Source organism: Carcharodon carcharias, chromosome 5 (assembly GCF_017639515.1).
Source record: "Carcharodon carcharias isolate sCarCar2 chromosome 5, sCarCar2.pri, whole genome shotgun sequence".
NCBI classification, from domain to species: domain Eukaryota; kingdom Metazoa; phylum Chordata; class Chondrichthyes; order Lamniformes; family Lamnidae; genus Carcharodon; species Carcharodon carcharias.
The window spans coordinates 198,448,621-198,469,086 of record NC_054471.1 but is presented as its reverse complement, the minus strand read 5'-3'; the positions used below and the strand labels follow the sequence as shown (position 1 = coordinate 198,469,086).

At 46.3% G+C, this 20,466-nt stretch overlaps 1 protein-coding gene across 1 annotated transcript in view; it reads right to left on the bottom strand.

The window, feature by feature from the left end:
* trim54 (tripartite motif containing 54) overlaps nucleotides 1-18,485 on the bottom strand; it is a 91,201-nt gene extending 72,716 nt beyond the window's left edge. Inside the window, exons 1-4 of the mRNA XM_041188555.1 lie at nucleotides 18,161-18,485; nucleotides 17,454-17,626; nucleotides 15,260-15,431; nucleotides 13,239-13,334 (exon numbers count right to left, since the gene is read on the bottom strand). Coding sequence (XP_041044489.1) covers nucleotides 13,239-13,334; nucleotides 15,260-15,431; nucleotides 17,454-17,626; nucleotides 18,161-18,328 — 609 coding nt within the window. The 5' untranslated portion in view covers nucleotides 18,329-18,485. The remainder of the gene's footprint in view (nucleotides 1-13,238; nucleotides 13,335-15,259; nucleotides 15,432-17,453; nucleotides 17,627-18,160) is intronic.
* Nucleotides 18,486-20,466: the final 1,981 nt, after the last annotated feature.

The following is a 20,466-nucleotide window of genomic DNA, read 5'->3' as shown; positions in this document are numbered from 1 at the left end:
CTATTGCTTGGCATAACCTCCCTACTTTCGTACTCAATTCCTCTTGCAGTAAATGATAACATTCTATTAGCTTTCCTAATTACTTGCTGTACCTGCGTATGAACCTTTTGCAATTCATGCACTAGGACACCCAGATCCCTCTGCATCTCAGAGTTCTGCAATCTCTCACCATTTAGATAATATGCTTCTGTTTTATTCTTCCTGCCAAAATGCACAATTTCACATTTCCCATGTTATACTCCAGATCTTTGCACTCAATTAACCTATCTATGTCTTTTTGTAGCCTCCTTACATAATCTTCACAATTTACTTTCCCACCTAACTTTGTGTCATCAGCAAATTTGGCAACCATCCCATCCATCCCTTCATCATTTATATAAATTATAAACAGTTAAAGTCTCAGCACTGATCCCTGTGGCACACCACTCGTTACATCTTGTCAGCCTGAAAAAGACCCATTTATGGCTATTCTCTGTTTCCACTTAGCCAGTCAATCTTCTATCTATGCCAATATGTTACCCCCTATACCATGAGCTTTTATTTTACTCAATACTCTCTGACGTGGCACTTCATCAAATGTCTTCTGGAAATCTAAGTACAGTACATCCACTGGTTCCCCTTTATTGACAGCACGTTATTTCCTCAAAGAACTCCAATACATTGGTTAAACATGATTTATCTTTCACAAAACCATATTGACTCTGTCTGATTAATTTGATTCTATCCAAGTACCCTAATATAGCTTCTTAAATATTAGCTTCTAATATTTTCCCTATGACAGATGTTAAACTAACTGGCTTGTCATTTCCTTCTTTCTGTCTCCCCTTTTTGAATAGTGGAGTTATATTTTCTATCTTCCAATCTAATTGGACCTTCTCCAAATCTAGGGTGTTTTGGAAAATTAAAATCAATGCTTCAACTATTTCACTAATCACTCCTTTTAAGGCCCCAGGATGAAGTCCACCCGGGCACTTGTCAACCCGTAGCTCCAGCAATTTACTCAGCACCACTTCTCTGGTGATTGTAATTTTCCTGAGTTCCCCCCTCCCTTCCATTTCCTGATTTATAGCTGCTTCTGGGATGTTATTTGTAAGCTCTATGGTGAAGAATGATGCAAAATACCTGTTCAATTCATCTGCCACTTTCTTGTTTTCCATTATCAATTCTCCAGACTCACTTTCCATTGGACCAACACTTACTTTGTTAACTCATTTCTTTTTAAAATATTTATAGAAACTCTTACTATCTGTTTTTATATATCTGGCCAGCTTTCTCTCATACTCTAATTTTTCCCTCCTTATTAATATTTTAGCCATCCTTTGCTGTTCCCTATATTCAGTCCAATTTTCTGACCTTTCAACCAAACTTAAAAAAATGTATAAAGTAAGCAGAAAGGTTTGTAGTAAAATGATGGACAGCTGAGATCCATTGCCTACACATGCTGTGCCAAGTCGGAACATGCTTGTTTCATGTTTCTGAGATAAACAAGTGTGAAGGAAATGCCTCCACTTGCACTCAAATTTAGGGTTTCTGAGTTTGAAGAGCAGCTGCATTCAAGGGAGGACACATGCTGGAAGCTGAGAATTTCCTGGAGTGCTCGTTCCAGGAGGTAGTCACTCCTCAGCCCCAGGGTGTTGAGGATGGTTGTAACTGAATGGCAATGAGGCTATGGGGTAAGAAGAGGCAGGAAATCCAGGAATCCTCGTGACACTCTCAAACTGATCTTCACCACTGGATACTGGGGAGGATGTCAAGACTTCGAGGGAATGGAGGGGAGGGATTGCAGTATAAAGCATCCTTGGCACCATGTGTAAAAAACTGCACTGGGTGGGCGGGCAAAGTGTAAAAATGTAACGCTCAGAGGGGGTTCAATAGTCAGAGGGATAGACAGGCATTTCTGAAACCACCATGAGTCTCACGTATAGCTTATGTGACTGTGACAAAGATAAACTATCCCTCCGCTGCCTTAGACACAGGTTGGCCTCACCATCTGCCATCTATTGTTGTCTAGTTGGGTGGGATTGTACTCACCTTGTTCCATTTACATGGTTATGGGGAAAGATTAGGGAGTGCGAATAGTTGGATAGCTCTTTGACTGAGCAAGCACAGGTACAATGGGCCAAATGATCTTCTTCTGTGCTGTACCATTCTGTCGTTCTACACATTAGAAGTTTAAAAAGGGCACAAAGGCAGTTATGCAAATATCACTGAATGTGTTACTTCCAGGATGGCTTGGTTCCCCCTACGTACCTCCCACCCACGCACCCCCCTCCCACCCCACCCCACCCACCCACGCACCCCCCTCCCACCCCATCCACATACCCCCTCTCCCACCCCACCCTTCCCACCCCACCCCACCCACACAACCCCCTCCCACCCCACCCCACCACCCACCCACGCACCCCCCTCCCACCCAACTCACTCCACTTCACCTCAGTTCATTTACTGCTGCTCAAAGTTGCTCAGCTATATGAACAGAAGGGAACACTCCATCATGTATATGAGGGATATGGGCTTTTGGAACACACATTCCAAGAGGTTGCTGTCACACTGGCAGACAGAGTAACAGAAGATGAGGATGAGGTTTGGGTAATCAGTCATCTGGGTGGAGGAGGAATAGGAATGAGGGGAAACCTGAAGATATTAACTTGACAAATAAATTTTCAATATTGAATATTATTCCAAGGATGCTGACTCCAAGAACAGCAGTTACGAGGAAAGCTATTGTACCAGGGAAAGTATGGTTTCCCACAGGCCACGGGAAGAGTTAAACGGGTGAACACATTGGTAATAGGAGAACTAATAGGGAGACTGGACACAGGCTCGAAAACCATAATAACGAATCCCAAATGGTGTGCTGCCTCCCAGAATTTAGAACCATAGAACCATAGAGAAGTTACAGCACAGAAGGAGGCCATTGGCCCATCTTGTCCATGCCAGCCTGAGGACACCCAGGTGCCCTTTCTAATGCCACCTTCCTGTACCCGGCCCATAGCCCTGCAGCTTACAGCACTTTAGGTGCAGATCCAGGTACTTTTTAAAAGAGTTTAGAGTTTCTGCCTCTACCACCAACTTGGGCAGCGCATTCCAGACACCCACTACCCTATGCATAAAAAAGTTCTTCTTCATGTCCCCCCTACACCTTCTGACACTTATCTTGAATCTATGTCCCCTGCTTCTAGGATTCTCCATCAAGGGAAACAATTTTATCCTGTCCACTCAACTATTCCCCTCATAATTTTGTACACCTCAGTCAAATCACCTCTCAGCCTTCTTTGTTCTAAGGAAAATAACCCCAACCTATCCAATCTCTCCTTGTAGCTATTCTTTTCTAACCCTGGCAACATACTTGTAAACCTCCTCTGCACTCTGTCCAGAGGTATTACGTCCTTCCTGTAATGTGGTGACCAGAACTGCACACAATACTCCAGTTGTGGCCTCACCAGTGTTTTATACAATTGCAACATTATATCCTTACTTTTATATTCTATACCTTTGCCAATGAAGAAGAGCATTCCATATGCCTTATTTACAGCCTTATCTACTTGAATTGCTGCCTTCAGGGACCTGTGTACTTGTACGCCAAGATCTCTCACTTCATCTACCCCTCTTAGTATATTCCCATTTATTGTGTAATCCCTGTAACTGTTTGACCTCCCTAAATGTATGACCTCACACTTCTCTATGTTAAAATCCATCTGCCACTTTACCGCCCACTTCACCAATCCATCTATATCGTTTTGGAGATTATGGCTATCCTCTACACTATCCACTACTCGGCCAATCTTTGTGTCATCTGCAAATTTCCCAATCGTGCCCCCCACGTTCACGTCCAAATTGTTAATATATAACACAAACAGCAAGGGTCCCAACACAGAGCCCAGTGGAACACCATTTGAGACAAGTTTCCATTCGCAAGGGCATCCATCGACCATTATCCTTTGTTTCCTGTTACAAAGCCAACCTTTTATCCAGTTTGCCACATTACCTGAATCCCATGGGCTTTTACTTTCCTGGCCAATCTGCCATGTGGGACATTGTCAAATGCCTTGCTAAAATCCATGTACACAACATCCACTGCACTACCCTCATCAACCCTTCTTGTCACTTCCTCAAAGAATTCAATCAAATTTGTGAGGCAAGACCTTCCTTTAACAAATTCATGCTGACCATCCCTGACTAGTCCATGCCTTTCTACATGACAGTTAATCCTATCTCTCAGGATTGATTCTACTAATTTGCTCACCACCGATGTAAGACTAACTGGCCTATAATTGTTTGGCATTTCCTTTGATTCCTTTTTAAACAATGGAACTGCGTTTGCATTTCTCCAGTCCTCCGGTACCTCCCCTGTATCTAGTGAAGATTGGAAAATCATCCTCAAAGCATCTGCTATCTCCTCCCTGACTTTGTTCAGCAGCCTCGAAGACAATCCATCTGTCCCTGGTGACTTATCAACTTTCAAGGATTTCAACCCTTCGAGTACTTCCTCTCTCTTTATGACTATCCCGTCCAATATCTCGCAGTGTTCCTCCTGGACTACTATATCTACATCCTCCCTTTCCTTTGTAAACACGGAGACAAGATATTCATTCAAAACCCTTCCCACAGCCTCTGCATCTACACACTAGTTTCCATCTTCATCTCTGATAGGTCCCACTTTTTCCTTAACTAACCTTTTAGCATTAATGTATTGGTAAAACTTGATGGTATGAGAGAGGCATAATTCAATGTTAAGGGTGTCACACCTTGGCAATCATTGAATCACCCAGTCTGGTGCCTCAAATAGTAGGGGTTAATTGTACTGGTAGAGTTTTAATATTTAGGTCTTTGTCTAAAGGTGTGAATAATAAAATAATTGTTGTGAGTTGTTCTCCAGCTCCAGCTTGAATCACCAACATGCACCAGGATGTCTTGTGGCTTTCAGCAATAGAACCAGCAACCTTCGCAACCCTGCCTTCAGTTAGAATGCCTGAGCATTCTGTCCCCTGCTACTTATCAAAAACAATACATTGTTGTCATGATAATGAAGGAAAAACACCAAATAGTATCCAGAAATATTGGACTTTAAAAATAAGACCTGAGTTTTTAAAATGCACACAAGTCACTGGCTGGAATGCTGCAGGGCGACTCCCTAAGAGGTAATGGAACCCCACCCTGTTGCCAGACAAGGTACTTCTAAAGACACCCAGAAACTAACTACTCCCTCTGGTAGAGACAATGGGACATAATGGGAGATGAGTGAACGATGACCGGACAGATTTGTGAATTCACTTCCCACATGGAATATACAGAGGAGGGGTTAAAACTGAACTGAAAAGCTATCCTGGTGTCTGTCTGGTAGGTGGGTGTCTGAGCGGGAGCAAGTGCTGGAAGTTTGACTCAGAATTAACAGCCACATACAGTACCCCTGAAAATCGCAATTTTGCAGGTATCCAGATCTTTCTCCCTCTCTACCAAATTCAACTCTACTGGAACCTCGAAACCGGCTATGCGTCCACTGGAGTCAACTGTACTGGAACCTCGAAACTAATTATTCATCTAACGGAGTCAATTCTACTAGAATCTCGAATCGCAACAGCCACATCACTCAGTCACCTACTCCCCATGAGTCAAGGACTGTTCCGTATACCTTTTTACTTCACTTACTTCAAGCTAAATTCTTACTTTTAACCTGTATGACCGTATATGCGTGTGCCTTATCCTTCCTTACCTTTAGCAGTTAATAAACTTACCCTTATCTTTAACTCAAGACTGATCCAACTGGTTCCAACTGATCCAACTGGTTCCTTTAAAACCAGAACAATCGGGTCTGGGGAAAAGGTATCTGTGATTAAATCTTATTGTGGCCACAACAGAAGGTGTAGTGGTGGGGGGAGGGGGGGGATGGGGGATGTAGGAGGGGGGTGTGGGAGTGGGGGGTGTGGGAGTGGGGGGTGTAGGAATGGGGGGTGTGGGAATGGGGTGTGTGGGAATGGGGGGTGTAGGAATGGGGGGTGTAGGAATGGGGGGTGTGGGAATGGGGGGTGTGGGAATGGGGGGTGCGGGAGTGGGGTGTGTGGGAATGGGGGGTGTGGGAGTGGGGTGTGTGGGAATGGGGGGTGTGGGAGTGGGGGGTGTGGGAATGGGGGGTGTGGGAGTGGGGGGTGTGGGAGTGGGGGGTGTGGGAATGGGGGGTGTGGGAATGGGGGGTGTGGGAATGGGGGGTGTGGGAGTGGGGGGTGTGGGAATGGGGGGTGTGGGAGTGGGGGGTGTGGGAGTGGGGTGTGTGGGAATGGGGTGTGTGGGAATGGGGGGTGTGGGAGTGGGGGGTGTGGGAATGGGGTGTGTGGGAATGGGGTGTGTGGGAATGGGGGGTGTGGGAGTGGGGGGTGTGGGAATGGGGTGTGTGGGAATGGGGGGTGTGGGAGTGGGGGGTGTGGGAATGGGGGGTGTGGGAATGGGGGGGTGTGGGAATGGGGGGTGTGGGAATGCGGGGTGCGGGAGTGGGGGGTGTGGGAATGGGGGGTGTGGGAATGGGGGGTGTGGGAATGGGGGGTGTAGGAATGGGGGGTGTAGGAATGGGGGGTGTAGGAATGGGGGGTGTAGGAATGGGGGGTGTAGGAATGGGGGTGTGGGAATGGGGGGTGTGGGAATGGGGGGTGTGGGAATGGGGGGTGTTGGAGGAGGGGTGTTGGAGGAGGGGTGTTGGAGGAGGGGTGTGGGAAGAGGGGTGTGGGAAGAGGGGTGTGGGGGCAGTGTGTCGGGGCTTGGTGTGGGAGGTGGGGGGCAGTGGTGTGGGAGGGGGGATGTGGGAGGGGACCATGTGGGAGGGAGGATGTGGGAGGGAGGATGTGGGAGGGGCAGCGTGGGAGGGGGATGTACGAGGGGGGGTGTGGGAGTGGGGGTGGGAGGGGGGATGTACGAGGGGGGGTGTGGGAGTGGGTGTGGGAGGGGGCTGGATGTACGAGGGGGGGTGTGGGAGTGGGTGTGGGAGGGGGCTGGATGTACGAGGGGGGGTGTGAGAGTGGGGTGTGGGAGGGGGGATGTACGAGGGGGGGTGTGGGAGTGGGTGTGGGAGGGGGCTGGATGTACGAGGGGGGGTGTGGGAGTGGGGGTGGGAGGGGGGGATGTACGAGGGGGGGTGTGAGAGTGGGGGTGGGAGGGGGGATGTACGAGGGGGGGTGTGGGAGTGGGAGTGGGAGTGGGGGATGTACGAGGGGGGGTGTGAGAGTGGGGGTGGGAGGGGGGGATGTACGAGGGGGGGTGTGGGAGTGGGGGTGGGAGGGGGGATGTACGAGGGGGGGTGTGCGAGTGGGGGTGGGAGGGGGGGATGTACGAGGGGGGGTGTGCGAGTGGGGGTGGGAGGGGGGGATGTACGAGGGGGGGTGTGGGAGTGGGAGTGGGAGGGGGGGATGTACGAGGGGGGGTGTGCGAGTGGGGGTGTGGGAGGGGGCTGGATGTACGAGGGGGGGTGTGGGAGTGGGGGTGGGAGGGGGGATGTACGAGGGGGGGTGTGGGAGTGGGGGTGGGAGGGGGGGATGTACGAGGGGGGGTGTGGGAGTGGGGGTGGGAGGGGGCTGGATGTACGAGGGGGGGTGTGGGAGTGGGGGTGGGAGGGGGCTGGATGTACGAGGGGGGGTGTGGGAGTGGGAGTGGGAGTGGGGGATGTACGAGGGGGGGTGTGGGAGTGGGGGTGGGAGGGGGCTGGATGTACGAGGGGGGGTGTGGGAGTGGGGGTGGGAGGGGGGATGTACGAGGGGGGGTGTGGGAGTGGGGGTGGGAGGGGGGGATGTACGAGGAGGGGTGTGCGAGTGGGGGTGGGAGGGGGCTGGATGTACGAGGGGGGGTGTGGGAGTGGGGGTGGGAGGGGGGGATGTACGAGGGGGGGTGTGGGAGTGGGGGTGGGAGGGGGGGATGTACGAGGGGGGGTGTGGGAGTGGGGGTGGGAGGGGGGGATGTACGAGGGGGGGTGTGGGAGTGGGGGTGGGAGGGGGGGATGTACGAGGGGGGGTGTGCGAGTGGGGGTGTGGGAGGGGGCTGGATGTACGAGGGGGGGTGTGGGAGTGGGGGTGTGGGAGGGGGCTGGATGTACGAGGGGGGGTGTGCGAGTGGGGGTGTGGGAGGGGGCTGGATGTACGAGGGGGGGTGTGGGAGGGGGGGATGTACGAGGGGGGTGTGGGAGTGGGGGTGGGAGGGGGGATGTACGAGGGGGGGTGTGGGAGTGGGAGTGGGAGGGGGGGATGTACGAGGGGGGGTGTGGGAGTGGGGGTGGGAGGGGGCTGGATGTACGAGGGGGGGTGTGGGAGGGGGGGATGTACGAGGGGGGGTGTGGGAGTGGGGGTGGGAGGGGGGATGTACGAGGGGGGGTGTGGGAGTGGGAGTGGGAGGGGGGGATGTACGAGGGGGGGTGTGCGAGTGGGGGTGGGAGGGGGGGATGTACGAGGGGGGGTGTGGGAGTGGGGGTGGGAGGGGGGGATGTACGAGGGGGGGTGTGGGAGTGGGGGTGGGAGGGGGGGATGTACGAGGGGGGGTGTGGGAGTGGGGGTGGGAGGGGGGATGTACGAGGGGGGGTGTGGGAGTGGGGGTGGGAGGGGGGGATGTACGAGGGGGGGTGTGGGAGTGGGGGTGGGAGGGGGGGATGTACGAGGGGGGGTGTGGGAGTGGGGGTGGGAGACAGTTCATCCCTCCTCACCCGTGGTTTCCAATTTTGGGGTGTTCCAACAAGACGGTGACAAGTTGAGGGGTTTCGCCTGGATCAACAACTTTGGGGAACCTCACCTGGGGCTGGGTCCTACCAAATTTAACCAAATCACACACTTGAAACAATTTCTCACTTTTAAATCCAGTGTGTTTGTTGCCTTTAACCCTGTAATATGCAGCTGCATTATGACTATATCATGTTATCAATGCTTATTGCTACCCACTGCCCATCACACCTCCCAAACTAAGCCAAGTAAATGCTTAATCCTCTGCTTTACTCATTAACTACAATTTCAGGGCCAAGTTGGTGAAAAGGGCTTCAGCTGTCTCAGCCCCTTCTCAGCACAAACTTACCAGGAGAAGAAGCTCATCATTTATCCCAATGCTGAAAGAAACCTTTGGTTCCAGGAACAACTGCCACTGCAGCAGCCCACACAGCACCAAAACACCTCTCACCAGCTCACCCACCACCAAAACCCCTCCCTGCAGCTCACCCATCACCAAAACACCTCTCGCCAGCTCACCCACCACCAAAACCCCTCTCGCCAGCTCACCCACCACCAAAACACCTCTCGCCAGCCCACCCACCACCAAAACCCCTCTCGCCAGCTCACCCACCACCAAAACCCCTCTCTGCAGCTCACCCAACACCAAAACACCTCTCTGCAGCTCACCCAACACAAAACACCTCTCGCCAGCCCACCCACCACCAAAACCCCTCTCACCAGCCCACCCACCACCAAAACACCTCTCGCCAGCTCACCCACCACCAAAACCCCTCTCTGCAGCTCACCCAACACCAAAACACCTCTCGCCAGCCCACCCACCACCAAAACCCCTCTCACCAGCCCACCCACCACCAAAACACCTCTCGCCAGCCCACCCACCACCAAAACCCCTCTCACCAGCTCACCCACCACCAAAACACCTCTCGCCAGCCCACCCACCACCAAAACCCCTCTCGCCAGCTCACCCACCACCAAAACACCTCTCGCCAGCCCACCCACAACCAAAACCCCTCTCTGCAGCTCACCCATCACCAAAACACCTCTCGCCAGCCCACCCACCACCAAAACCCCTCTCACTAGCCCACCCACCACCAAAACACCTCTCGCCAGCCCACCCACCACCAAAACCCCTCTCACCAGCTCAACCACCACCAAAACACCTCTCACCAGCCCACCCACCACCAAAACCCCTCTCGCCAGCTCACCCACCACCAAAACCCCTCTCTGCAGCTCATCCATCACCAAAACACCTCTCGCCAGCCCACCCACCACCAAAACCCCTCGCGCCAGCCCACCCACCACCAAAACCCCTTGCGCCAGCTCATCCACCACCAAAACACCTCTGGGCAGCCCATCCACCACCAAAACCCCTCTCACAACCAGCATCTTCAGGACCTATTGATGAAGGGATGAAATATTATGCCACAGAACTAAAGGATGGCAAAAATGATTCGCTTTTCAAAGGAGGAGGCAGGGCTAAGCCAGGGACTTAAGTTAGTTAGCTTTATTTATTCCATGGCAAACCATAAGAGTCGACAATACAAAATTGGATTCAATAGGATGTAATGAGGTGAAGTAATTTTAGCCGCAGTCCATGAGGAACCATAGGCATCCCTCTCGATTAGAAAGGGACGGGTAGTTTTATAGCTGGTGGGGCACCAGCCCTGTATCAAGCATGAACCATGCTCAGTAGGCAGGCCTCCATGAGCTACCATGACCACCATGGGGATTGGACCCATGCTGTTGGCATCATTCTGCGCCACACTCTCGCCACCGAACCAACTGAGCTAACCAACCTCCCAGGCAGGGAAATGGGATTGCATACCATACCATAGTAGAGAGGTTTAAAAAGTTAGGGCAGGATTTTTACCATGTCGGGTGGGGTAGCAGGCAGACCTGGGAACTGCCCGCCACCCGCGATCGGGCCCCGGCTGCCATTTCACGCTGGCTGGCCAATTAACGGCTGGCCGGTGTGAATTGTGCCCTGAAATGCTCAGTGCTGCCAGGGTGGTGGTGGTGGTGGTGGTGGTGGTGGTGGTGGTGGTGGTGGTGGTGGGGGTGGGGGGGCGGAGGGGTGAGCGAGCTCTAAAATGCCACATGGGCGCGGCTGAGTGCACTGAAAGCTCCTTGAAGGCACAGAAATGCCTCAGGGAGCCGAAGGATTTTAAAAACATAAAGAATTTAAAAATGTCAAAAACATGTCCCCCGCTCATGTGACTCTGTCAGATGAGCAGGGACATGTTAGAAATGAGTGTTTTTTTTTTAAATCACTGGTTGAAACCTCATCCCACCTGTGCATGAGGCTTTGCAAAAAATGCAAAGGCCGCTTGGCCTATTCTCCTGCCCGCCAATCAAATGGTTGGATGAGCAGCAAAAAATCTGTTTAACTAATTGATTAAAGGCCTTAACACGCCTCTTAAATGTCGGTGGGCACACTGCCGCCTCTCTCTCACGCGCACCCACCGAGCGAAATATTGAGAGAGTGCATGATAACGTGTCCCTGCCCAACGTCATCGTGCACTATTTTACTCTCGTTCAGGACTGGTGCGCACTTACCTGACAATGGAACAATTCTGCCCTTAGTATTTTTTTCTCTGGAGTTGAGACGTACAAGAGGTGACTATAATATTATGAGTTATATTAGGGTAAGTAGATTGTTTTCATTGGTTGGCTATATGTCAATAAGTACGAATTAACAATAATAACGAAGGGGAGGTTAGAATAAATATTTATAGAATGAATAAGACCTGGAATTCACTGCTGCAAAGCTCAGTCTTTTAAACGTTGCTTAAAAAGGGGGATACTAGCATGTTTTGACGAAAAGCAAGACTAGATAACTCACGTGGAGAGAAACACAGGCACAAGCTTGGAGAACTAACTGGCCTGTTTCTATACTGATGAAAATAAAAGAAATGAGAGAATAAAAGGAAAACTTCACGGTTTAATATGTAAACACACCAAAACTATTAATTCATAGTGCGTGACAAAGTAGTTCATGTTGAACAATGAATCTATGGGTAACACACACCGTATGTATTCAGGAGCTATAGGAAATATTCTGCCATTGTCTTATGCTTCAATGAACTCGTCATCCAATATACAAGCATCATTTTCTCTTTCGTTATTGACTGCAATCTTTTTCAGTTACTAAATTCATTGTTAAATCATTGTAATATACCTAATGAGATTACTACATCATTTATCTTATTAATACCAGACTTGGACATTTTTTATTAAATATATTTCCAACATTCATTCCGCGACTTTAAAGAGTCGCTAAGGTTAGTAGCTGCCTTGAGATCAAACGTTTTCAACTATCCACAAAAATAAATTTTCATTTTCATACATAATCTGTCAAAATGTTAATGGCAAAATAATATTTTATTTAAATCAGAAGGAAGCAAATTACAGGAAGGCAGAATTTGCTCTGTTTATAGCACATTCTGAAATAGAAAATAGGTTAAGACTGGTTTTATTTTTGGACATGGCACAGGAAAGCCACAGTTCAAAGTTTAAATTTAGGAAGCTGTGCTGTACTTTGTTGGGATTTTGAGATATCAGCACTTTGATGTCTGCAGCTTTTTAAAAGATAAGAAAAAATAGACTTGCATTTTAATGGTCTGGTTTTGATGTACCATACTAAAATATGCGATGAAACAGAATAACTCATTCTGTGTTTAATGAGGTAAACTTCATCTACACCTCTATAATGCTGGAGAGCTTCATGCTGCCCTTTTGCAGAGTACCACCTGCATGGCACTGATATTACCTTTACTATTATATGAAATAACACATTGAATAGATCTGACATATCTAAAAAGATACAGTGCCCCAGACCCTTGCCTGTTTTTTATTTGTCCTTTCATCAATTGACTTAAAGACTCCTGGCTGCCAAATGTTTGCAAGGAAATGGTAGCTAATGACAAACCCAAACAATACTGCTCCTTACTCACTGACACTATACAGCAGCTTGCATTTTCATCATGTTTTTAACCATAATAAAATGTGTCAAGGCACTGCACAGGAATGTTGCCAAACAAAATTTGACACTGAGCCATAGAAGGAGATATTAAGATAGGTGACTAAAAACTTGTTAAAAAGACTTACGGAGAATTTTAAAAGAGAACAACGATTTAGAGAAGCAGTGGGAGGGAATTCCAGAGTTTAGGGCTTAGGTAACTGAAAACATGGCCATGAATGATAGAGCAAATATCATTGGGAATGTGAGGGATTCAGAAGTGGAAGTTTGTTATGATTTTGGAGAGTTGTGGGACTGGAGGAGTTTACAGAGAGGGGGGAGGAGTGAGACCATGAAGGGATTTGAAAACAAGTATGAGAATTTCAAAATTAAGCCTTGCTGGAATGGGAACTAATATAAACCAGGGAACACGGGAATGATAGAAGAGTGGGATTGACAACTCCTGTAAGCTTGGAGTTCTTATTAATTGAATTAAGACACTTCTTGAGGGCCATCGAATGGATAATAACTCGAAGGGAGTCATCATTTCACAGCTTTAGTTACAAATATACTGGTGTAGGTCTACTCACCTCAATGGTTTTACAAATCTCTTCCAGCTGAGTAACGATTGCTTGGATTCTGTCATTTCCTGCCACCAGCATTGCAATACCGTCACTCAGCTCAGTCTGCAAAAAATAGCAACACTTATTAGGCCAGAGCACAGGCTATTCTTGTCAACAAAGATAACTCAAGATCCATTTCTTCAATGCATTGAACAACTCTGCAGGCAACCTAATAGCAACTCCTTTAAGATTATTTTTAAACACTCAATTTGAGGTACGCCAGCTTTTCTACACCAAAGGGAACTATGAATAATCTTTCATTTCTCTCAGCCCAACGATCCCATAGCCGAGTGCACAGCAACAACAGCTTGCAATCTGCCAACAAACCCCGCCAGGCGCTCGTCCCTTTCTGTCTTTGCTTTTCTCTCTCCCTGAGTCCTTCTCTTCTCCTTTCACTTTTTCTGTTCTTGTTTTTCTTGTCACCTTGCTTTTTTTACAGCATAACTTCATTTGTTATTCGCTTATGTTCTTCTCTTCCTCTTCCCCTTCAATGAAGTCATGTGCGATTGTATATGTCAGTCAGTAAAGGCAGGAGTACCAAGGAGGAGCGTTTGTTTCAATCATGAATTCAAACATACGAAGGATCAGGAATAGGACATTCAGTCCCTTTAGCCTATTCTGTCATTCAATTAGATTATGGTTGATCTCTTTCTTATCTGTATTTACAAATAGCAAGAGCAAATGCACAGGATTCAGGAAGGTAGGGAACAGGTAGCAGGTATCACAAACAGCTGCTCCACATGTGATAGGAGGCTATAAGGGGTGAAAACCAAGGAAGATAATGAACAAATGTCTCTTTGTGCAGATTCTCAAGAGAACCTTCTAGGCCATTTTATAACACGAACCCCAATTGCAAGAAAATTGTCAATGAAAACCCTATAGAATAGTGGAGTTTGCTGCTTCTCAGATCATAGAATGATAAAATCTGAACTCCATTCATTACAAAAAGCATGTGGATGTCAGAGTGCTGGATAGATAGCACAACAGCTGTTGCTGAAACAAATAACTGTTTCTCTCTCCACAGATGCTGTCAGGCCTACTGAGTTTCTCCAGCATTTTCTGTTTTTATTTAAAACTAGATTTTATCTGAGCCAATTAGAGTAAAGCACAAAATCAAACTATAAAATACAGGCAAGTGATTGCACTGTTTTGCCAAGGTGCAAACAGCTCCCAGTTTATGTAAATGGAATATATTACTTACTTTCTCAAGGGCAATTAGGGATGGGGAAAAAACGCTGGCCTAGCCAGCGACACCCACATCCCATGAATGAATAAAAAAAAAACCAGATCAGTGACAGAATTCGCATCTGCAGCAATCATTTGGTATGTGATGAGCTGTCAATCAATTCTCCCAGTTTCATGTTCTTAAAGTATTGGGGACATAGATTTTATTTAAATAAGGATATATGAACATGCAAATTAGGAGCAGGAGTAGGCCATTTGGCCTATTGAGCTTGTTCTGCCATTTTGCTAAGATCATTACTGATCTGACTATGGCCTCAACTCCACATTTTGCCTATCCCCAATAACCTTTGACTCTCTTGTTACTCAAGAATCTATCTACTTCTGCCTTAAAAATATTAATTGTCCTTGCCTCCACTGCGCCCTGGGGAAGACAGTTCCAAAGATTCACGACCCTGAGAGAAAAAAATTCTTACCATCTCCATCTTAAATGGGAGACACCTTATTTTTAAACTGTGCCCCCTGGTTCTAGTCTCTCCCACAAGGGGAAACATCCTCTCAGCATCCACCCTGTCAAGTCCCCTCAGGATCTTATATGTTTCAATAAGATCACCTCTCAATCTTCTAAACTCCAATGGATACAGGCCCAGCCTCACCTTTCCTCTTAAGGTAACAACTCCATCCTAGGTATCAGTCAAATGAACCTTCTCTGAATTGCTTCTAAAGCATTTATATCCTGATGAATATATATGAAATTTAAGATGGACATTTATATCCTAAATGAAAACAAAATATCAATAAGATACCTTTTGACGTTTGTAGACATTTTGAAGAGGTGCCACTTCACAATCTTTGTGAGCGCCAAAGACTTTGCACATTGAGCAAGTTGGGACCTCACAAGTTAGACAGTAAATATTTACTTTTTCATCTTCATGCTCTTCACACATTAACTGCTGGTCAGATTTGGTATGCAGAGGCCTGGAGGAGATGAATTATTAGAAATGTTAAAGCAGAATAAAGTACACTGTGACCATAATTTCGGGAAGCTAACTGTTTCTCCAAAAACAAATGCACCTCTTCCACCAACACCCCCACCCCCAGACTCAACCCTACCCCTAACCCCCAACACGTCGCCAACCCTACCCCCAACACATCCCCAAACCCAACCCCAACCATATAAAGTGCCGTAAAAATGTGTAAACCAAAGAGAACATTGCATAATTCATAAACTTTAAATGTGAAATGTTTAATAACTAATCATAAATTCAGAGAAAATAGAATAGTGATCAAGATATCAAGATAAAATGTAAATGAATGGTTAATAATTAAATCGATCTTGGGGGACTTATCAGGTGCTATACTTAACTCAGTGATAGCACTTTGTCTCTGATTCAGTCACTCATAGCCTTAAACCCCTATTCCTAGAACAAATTATTTTGTCATTAATCTCACTGCTGTTTACAGAATCCCAATGTGCACAAACTGGCTGACGTGTTTTCTTAAATTACAACAGTGACTTCATTGGCTGCAAAGCACATCTGATTATCTATGAATGCGAAAAGCATGATATAAATTTTTAAGTCAATAATTAGATCTTTTACCCATTATTGTTATCCGGAAAAATATGTCACAACCACAACCCTAGATTGTCTAAATGAATGAGACCAGAAGATTCTGAAGAGAAAAGTGATTAAATTAACTTTGCCATTGAGAATTTAGTTTTATCATTAAAATGGTTTGCATGAGGTTTGAATTGACCGCACAGTGCAGTCCATCAGTCACAGCTTCCTGCTTTAAAGGTGGCTTTATATGAATAGTGATGTTGACGGTACGCTGTCATATAAAGAGATGTCTGATGGCATCAGATAGCTTCATTTTTGAGGATTTTACAAATAACAACTCCACGAAATGTGTGGAGTCAGATTTTCCCCCTTTTATCCATCAATCATTGGTCTCTGGCCTTAAATAGGCCTTGAATTAGAACTCCAACAGAAAATAAGCTGTTGGAACCTGGAATTCTTTGCTAGTTGAGGCAAAGGCCATGACATCTTTTAAAGGAAAATTGAATATTTATTTGGAACAGTGGCAGACAAAGGGCTGTTGAGGGAGATCAAGGCAGTAGGAATAGTTTTGGATTGCTCTAGTAAAGAGTCAGCGCAGACATGATCCAAATAGCCTCCTACTATTCTGGAAACCCTGAGCAAAAGATGAAGAGGTAACACTGGACCACTAAGGTCCATTTGAATATTGCTCCCAAAAGCCCAGTTACATATAAAAGAACCTTGCTCTGTGCTTCCCAACAATGTAAACTGTAGAACTCAACAATTTTCACCTTCCTTTCCTCTGTTGTCAGGATGTTAAGTCCAAAGCTTGATGCTCTCTAATCAGACTTGCCTAACTTATCTCATCATCCCTTTTCTTCTTTCCACCCATGCTGGTTTCTTAATTTAAAAACTGTGACCATTTTTACCCATTCCTATTTGAATTTCCATTGTGGGGAATTCTACTCCATTCCCAAGGGGAATATTTAATATTGTTTCTTCACACTTACTAACAATTGAATCCTTGAATGGAGCTGGTGGAAAATTGGCTTCTTTTTCCACCTCAGCTAATAGAACAATAGAGGAGTGAATGGTTGTAAGAGATAAAAACAAAAAAACTGCGGATGCTGGAAATCCAAAACAAAAACAGAATTACCTGGAAAAACTCAGCAGGTCTGGCAGCATCGGCGGAGAAGAAAAGAGTTGACGTTTCGAGTCCTCAAAACTGAGGACTCGAAACGTCAACTCTTTTCTTCTCCGCCGATGCTGCCAGACCTGCTGAGTTTTTCCAGGTAATTCTGCAATGGTTGTAAGAGGCTGGTTCTGCACAAACAATGAAGCAGCAAGAACAAAGAGAAACGGCAGAGAAATGAAATGTTTCTTCTATGGTGCAAACCATTCACTAAAGCATATATATTCTCTGTCCAGCTGTCTCTATAAATAAAGCATATTGCATAACCTGGATGATTCTTGCTTGTAGATGTCAATGATATTTTCCACCAGGAGATTTCTCTGCAGGCCATAAACTCCGTGGCGATCAAGTACTACCTCATGTCTGCAGGAAGGACAGCGAAAGCGACCCCCTGAAGGCACCGTAGTCGAGCCCCTTGACTGCCAGAATGGGTTGGAAGCCTGAGAATTACATACCAAATGAAAATGTCAATCAGCCCTGAAAAATGATTCAGTCACACCACCTGTTTACAGATACTCTTTTGTCTTCTTGTCAATCTTCCTCTTTTGGAGTTCTTCTCCATTGTGTGTTTTTTTTTGCTTCAATTATATTAAAGCAGCTGAACACCAGTGCCATCTACCATTGGTCAGGAAAGGAGGAATGTGCTTTTTTTAAAAAAAAAAGTAATGAGCCGGACTCAGTGATCATTTCTCCCCTCCCACCAAATTTTGTGATCTGACATATTTTCCTTTCTCGTTTCCCTTCTCTGTTGTCCTTTTACTTGCAGTTCGGCCATCTAAACAACCTCACACACAAGCAGGCCTCCAAACATCTTTTCAAAACTATTTTTCTGAAGGGCACTTTTCACCTACTTAAAAAGTTTATACATTTACTAAAAATATAAACACAGAAAGCAGGTACTCTTAATACTCAATCTATTCATAAAATTAACAGCAATACCATGGTCAAATATCAGCAATAATTGAAAAACCTACCTGGAAAACATCATTGGCGCATTTTCGACACAAGTTATGCTGACATGGTAAAATTACCACTGGTTTTGTGAACATTTCCAGACAAATGGGACAAATAAGTTGCTTCTCCAAACTGTCCATTGTCTGTGCGCCTCCAAGCATCGGTTTGAATCCCACCGCAAGGTTCATCCCCAAAGTCAGGAGGTTCACTCGATCGGTTAAGCAGTAATTAATTTTTTTCCCCTCTCCTTGGAGCTCTGATTTTTCTACCTTTTGGTCTCGGCTGAAACATCAACTGCTGGGCAAACAGTTAAATTTAGAATCATTTCATGAGGGTCGTATCTCCTTTCTTTAAAGCAATAGGTCACATGGACTAACAGTTGTGAGCCTTGCATTCCTCACTCCATATTTATCTCCTGAAATGTGAGACTGAGAAGAGCCATTTTGCTGGGCAGCTCTTCTCCCAGTCAAGTGATATTTAGTCACGTTGTGGTATGCCACTGATTAGATATAAATTCAGTAGTAAATTGCTAAAATAAACTTGAATGCATTTCAGTTTTTTTCAAAATCAACTAAGTTTCAAATTCAAAACCTGAAATTAAATCCATAGAGGAAAATATATCAGGGTAATTTGCTCCCAATACCTGATAAATGATTTTAAATCAATGCAGCTTGTTCTCTGTACAGCTAATTAATTTCTGCTCAGCAATATATTCTTATTAAGTTAGTACCTTTTATTTCACATTACAACATTCATCTGCTGTTAGGCAGATCCTTCCTACACGCCAGGAGTGTCACTCCCTCCGCACATTGCCCTCGAGGTGGCTGTGGTGGGGGAGAGACCGTTGTTCACCTCCTTGTGGATTGTGGATTGTGCCTTTGCAAAGATGGTCTGGAGAGAGATGCAGTGGTATTTGGTGAGTTTCATCCCGAGCAGTTCTGTGACACAGGACTCTGCGCTCTACGGGCTGTTCCCAGGGACACACACCGAGACAAGCATCAACTGCAGCTGGAGGATCATCAACTCGGTGAAAGACGTTCTTTGGTCTGTCCAAAACTTGTTGGCCTTCCAGCGCAAAGAGTTGTCCCCAACCAAGTGTTGCAGACTGGCATATTCCAAGGTCCAGGACTACATACTGAGGGATGCACTAAAGCTTGGGGCAGCCACCGCAAAGGCCCAAAGGGGAAAGGTCGCTGTCTAAGACCTTTCTGCCATAGGGCACCAAGGAGCTGGAATTTGTATAGACCCCTCGGGCTGTATGACTCACAATGAATGTATGCAGTGAAAACTATGTGTCACAATTGTACTGAAGCACCTCAGAGTGCAACATGATCTATGTAGATAACTTGAATAGCATTGCACTGACTGTCTGTAATGACCATGTTGAAATGTCTGTAATGTTCATTGATTGTATTGAAATGCCTTATGATCTATGCGGAAAACTTGAATAGATTGCACTTTTTGTGGTGGCCATTTTGAAATATTTTGTAATATTCTTTCAGATATTTTATGAATAAAGTATATTTTTCTCCCCAAAAAATTAAAGTTGTGGGTATCCCTAGTAAAAGTAGATAGGGAATTTGCTGAAAGAAAAGCAGCATCTAGGGAGGAATGCCAGACTGATCTGATGCACTCAATAACGAGCCCCATTTAATGCTGGAATCTCAACTACTTCCAGAACATATAAACAATCTAGTCCATTGTAAATGGTCCCCTCTCCTCAGCTTTTGCCCCCCTCTCTTTCAAATCTGACATCACCACCCTCCTCCTCAAAATGACCCACACTTGACTTCTCTCCTCACAAATTATCATCCCATCTCCAAACACCCTTTCCTCTCCAAAGTCATTAGACGTGTCACCATTCAAATCCATGCCCACTTCCTCTGCATCTTTTTGTTTGAACCTTTTCCTCTCCCACCACAGACATGAAACAGCCTTAACAAGGGTCGCAAAATACATTCTCTGACTGTGACCCCCTGCAATCTCCCCACAGCTTTTAACACAATTGGCCCCACCACCCTCCTCCAATTTTTGTATCCGTTCACAGGATGCGGGCGTTGCCGGTTGGGTCAGCATTTATTGCCCATCCCCAATTGGCCTTCAGAACTGAGTGGCTTGCCAGGCTATTCCAGAGGGCATTTGAGAGTCAACCACATGTGAGCCTGGAGCCACGTGTAGGGCCAGAACAGGTAAGGATGACACATTTCCTTCCCTAAAGGACATTAGTGAACTAGGTGGGTTTTTATGACAATCGACAATGGTTTCATGGTCATCATTAGACTTTTAATTCCAGGTTTTTTTTTTAATTCAAATTTCACCATCTGCC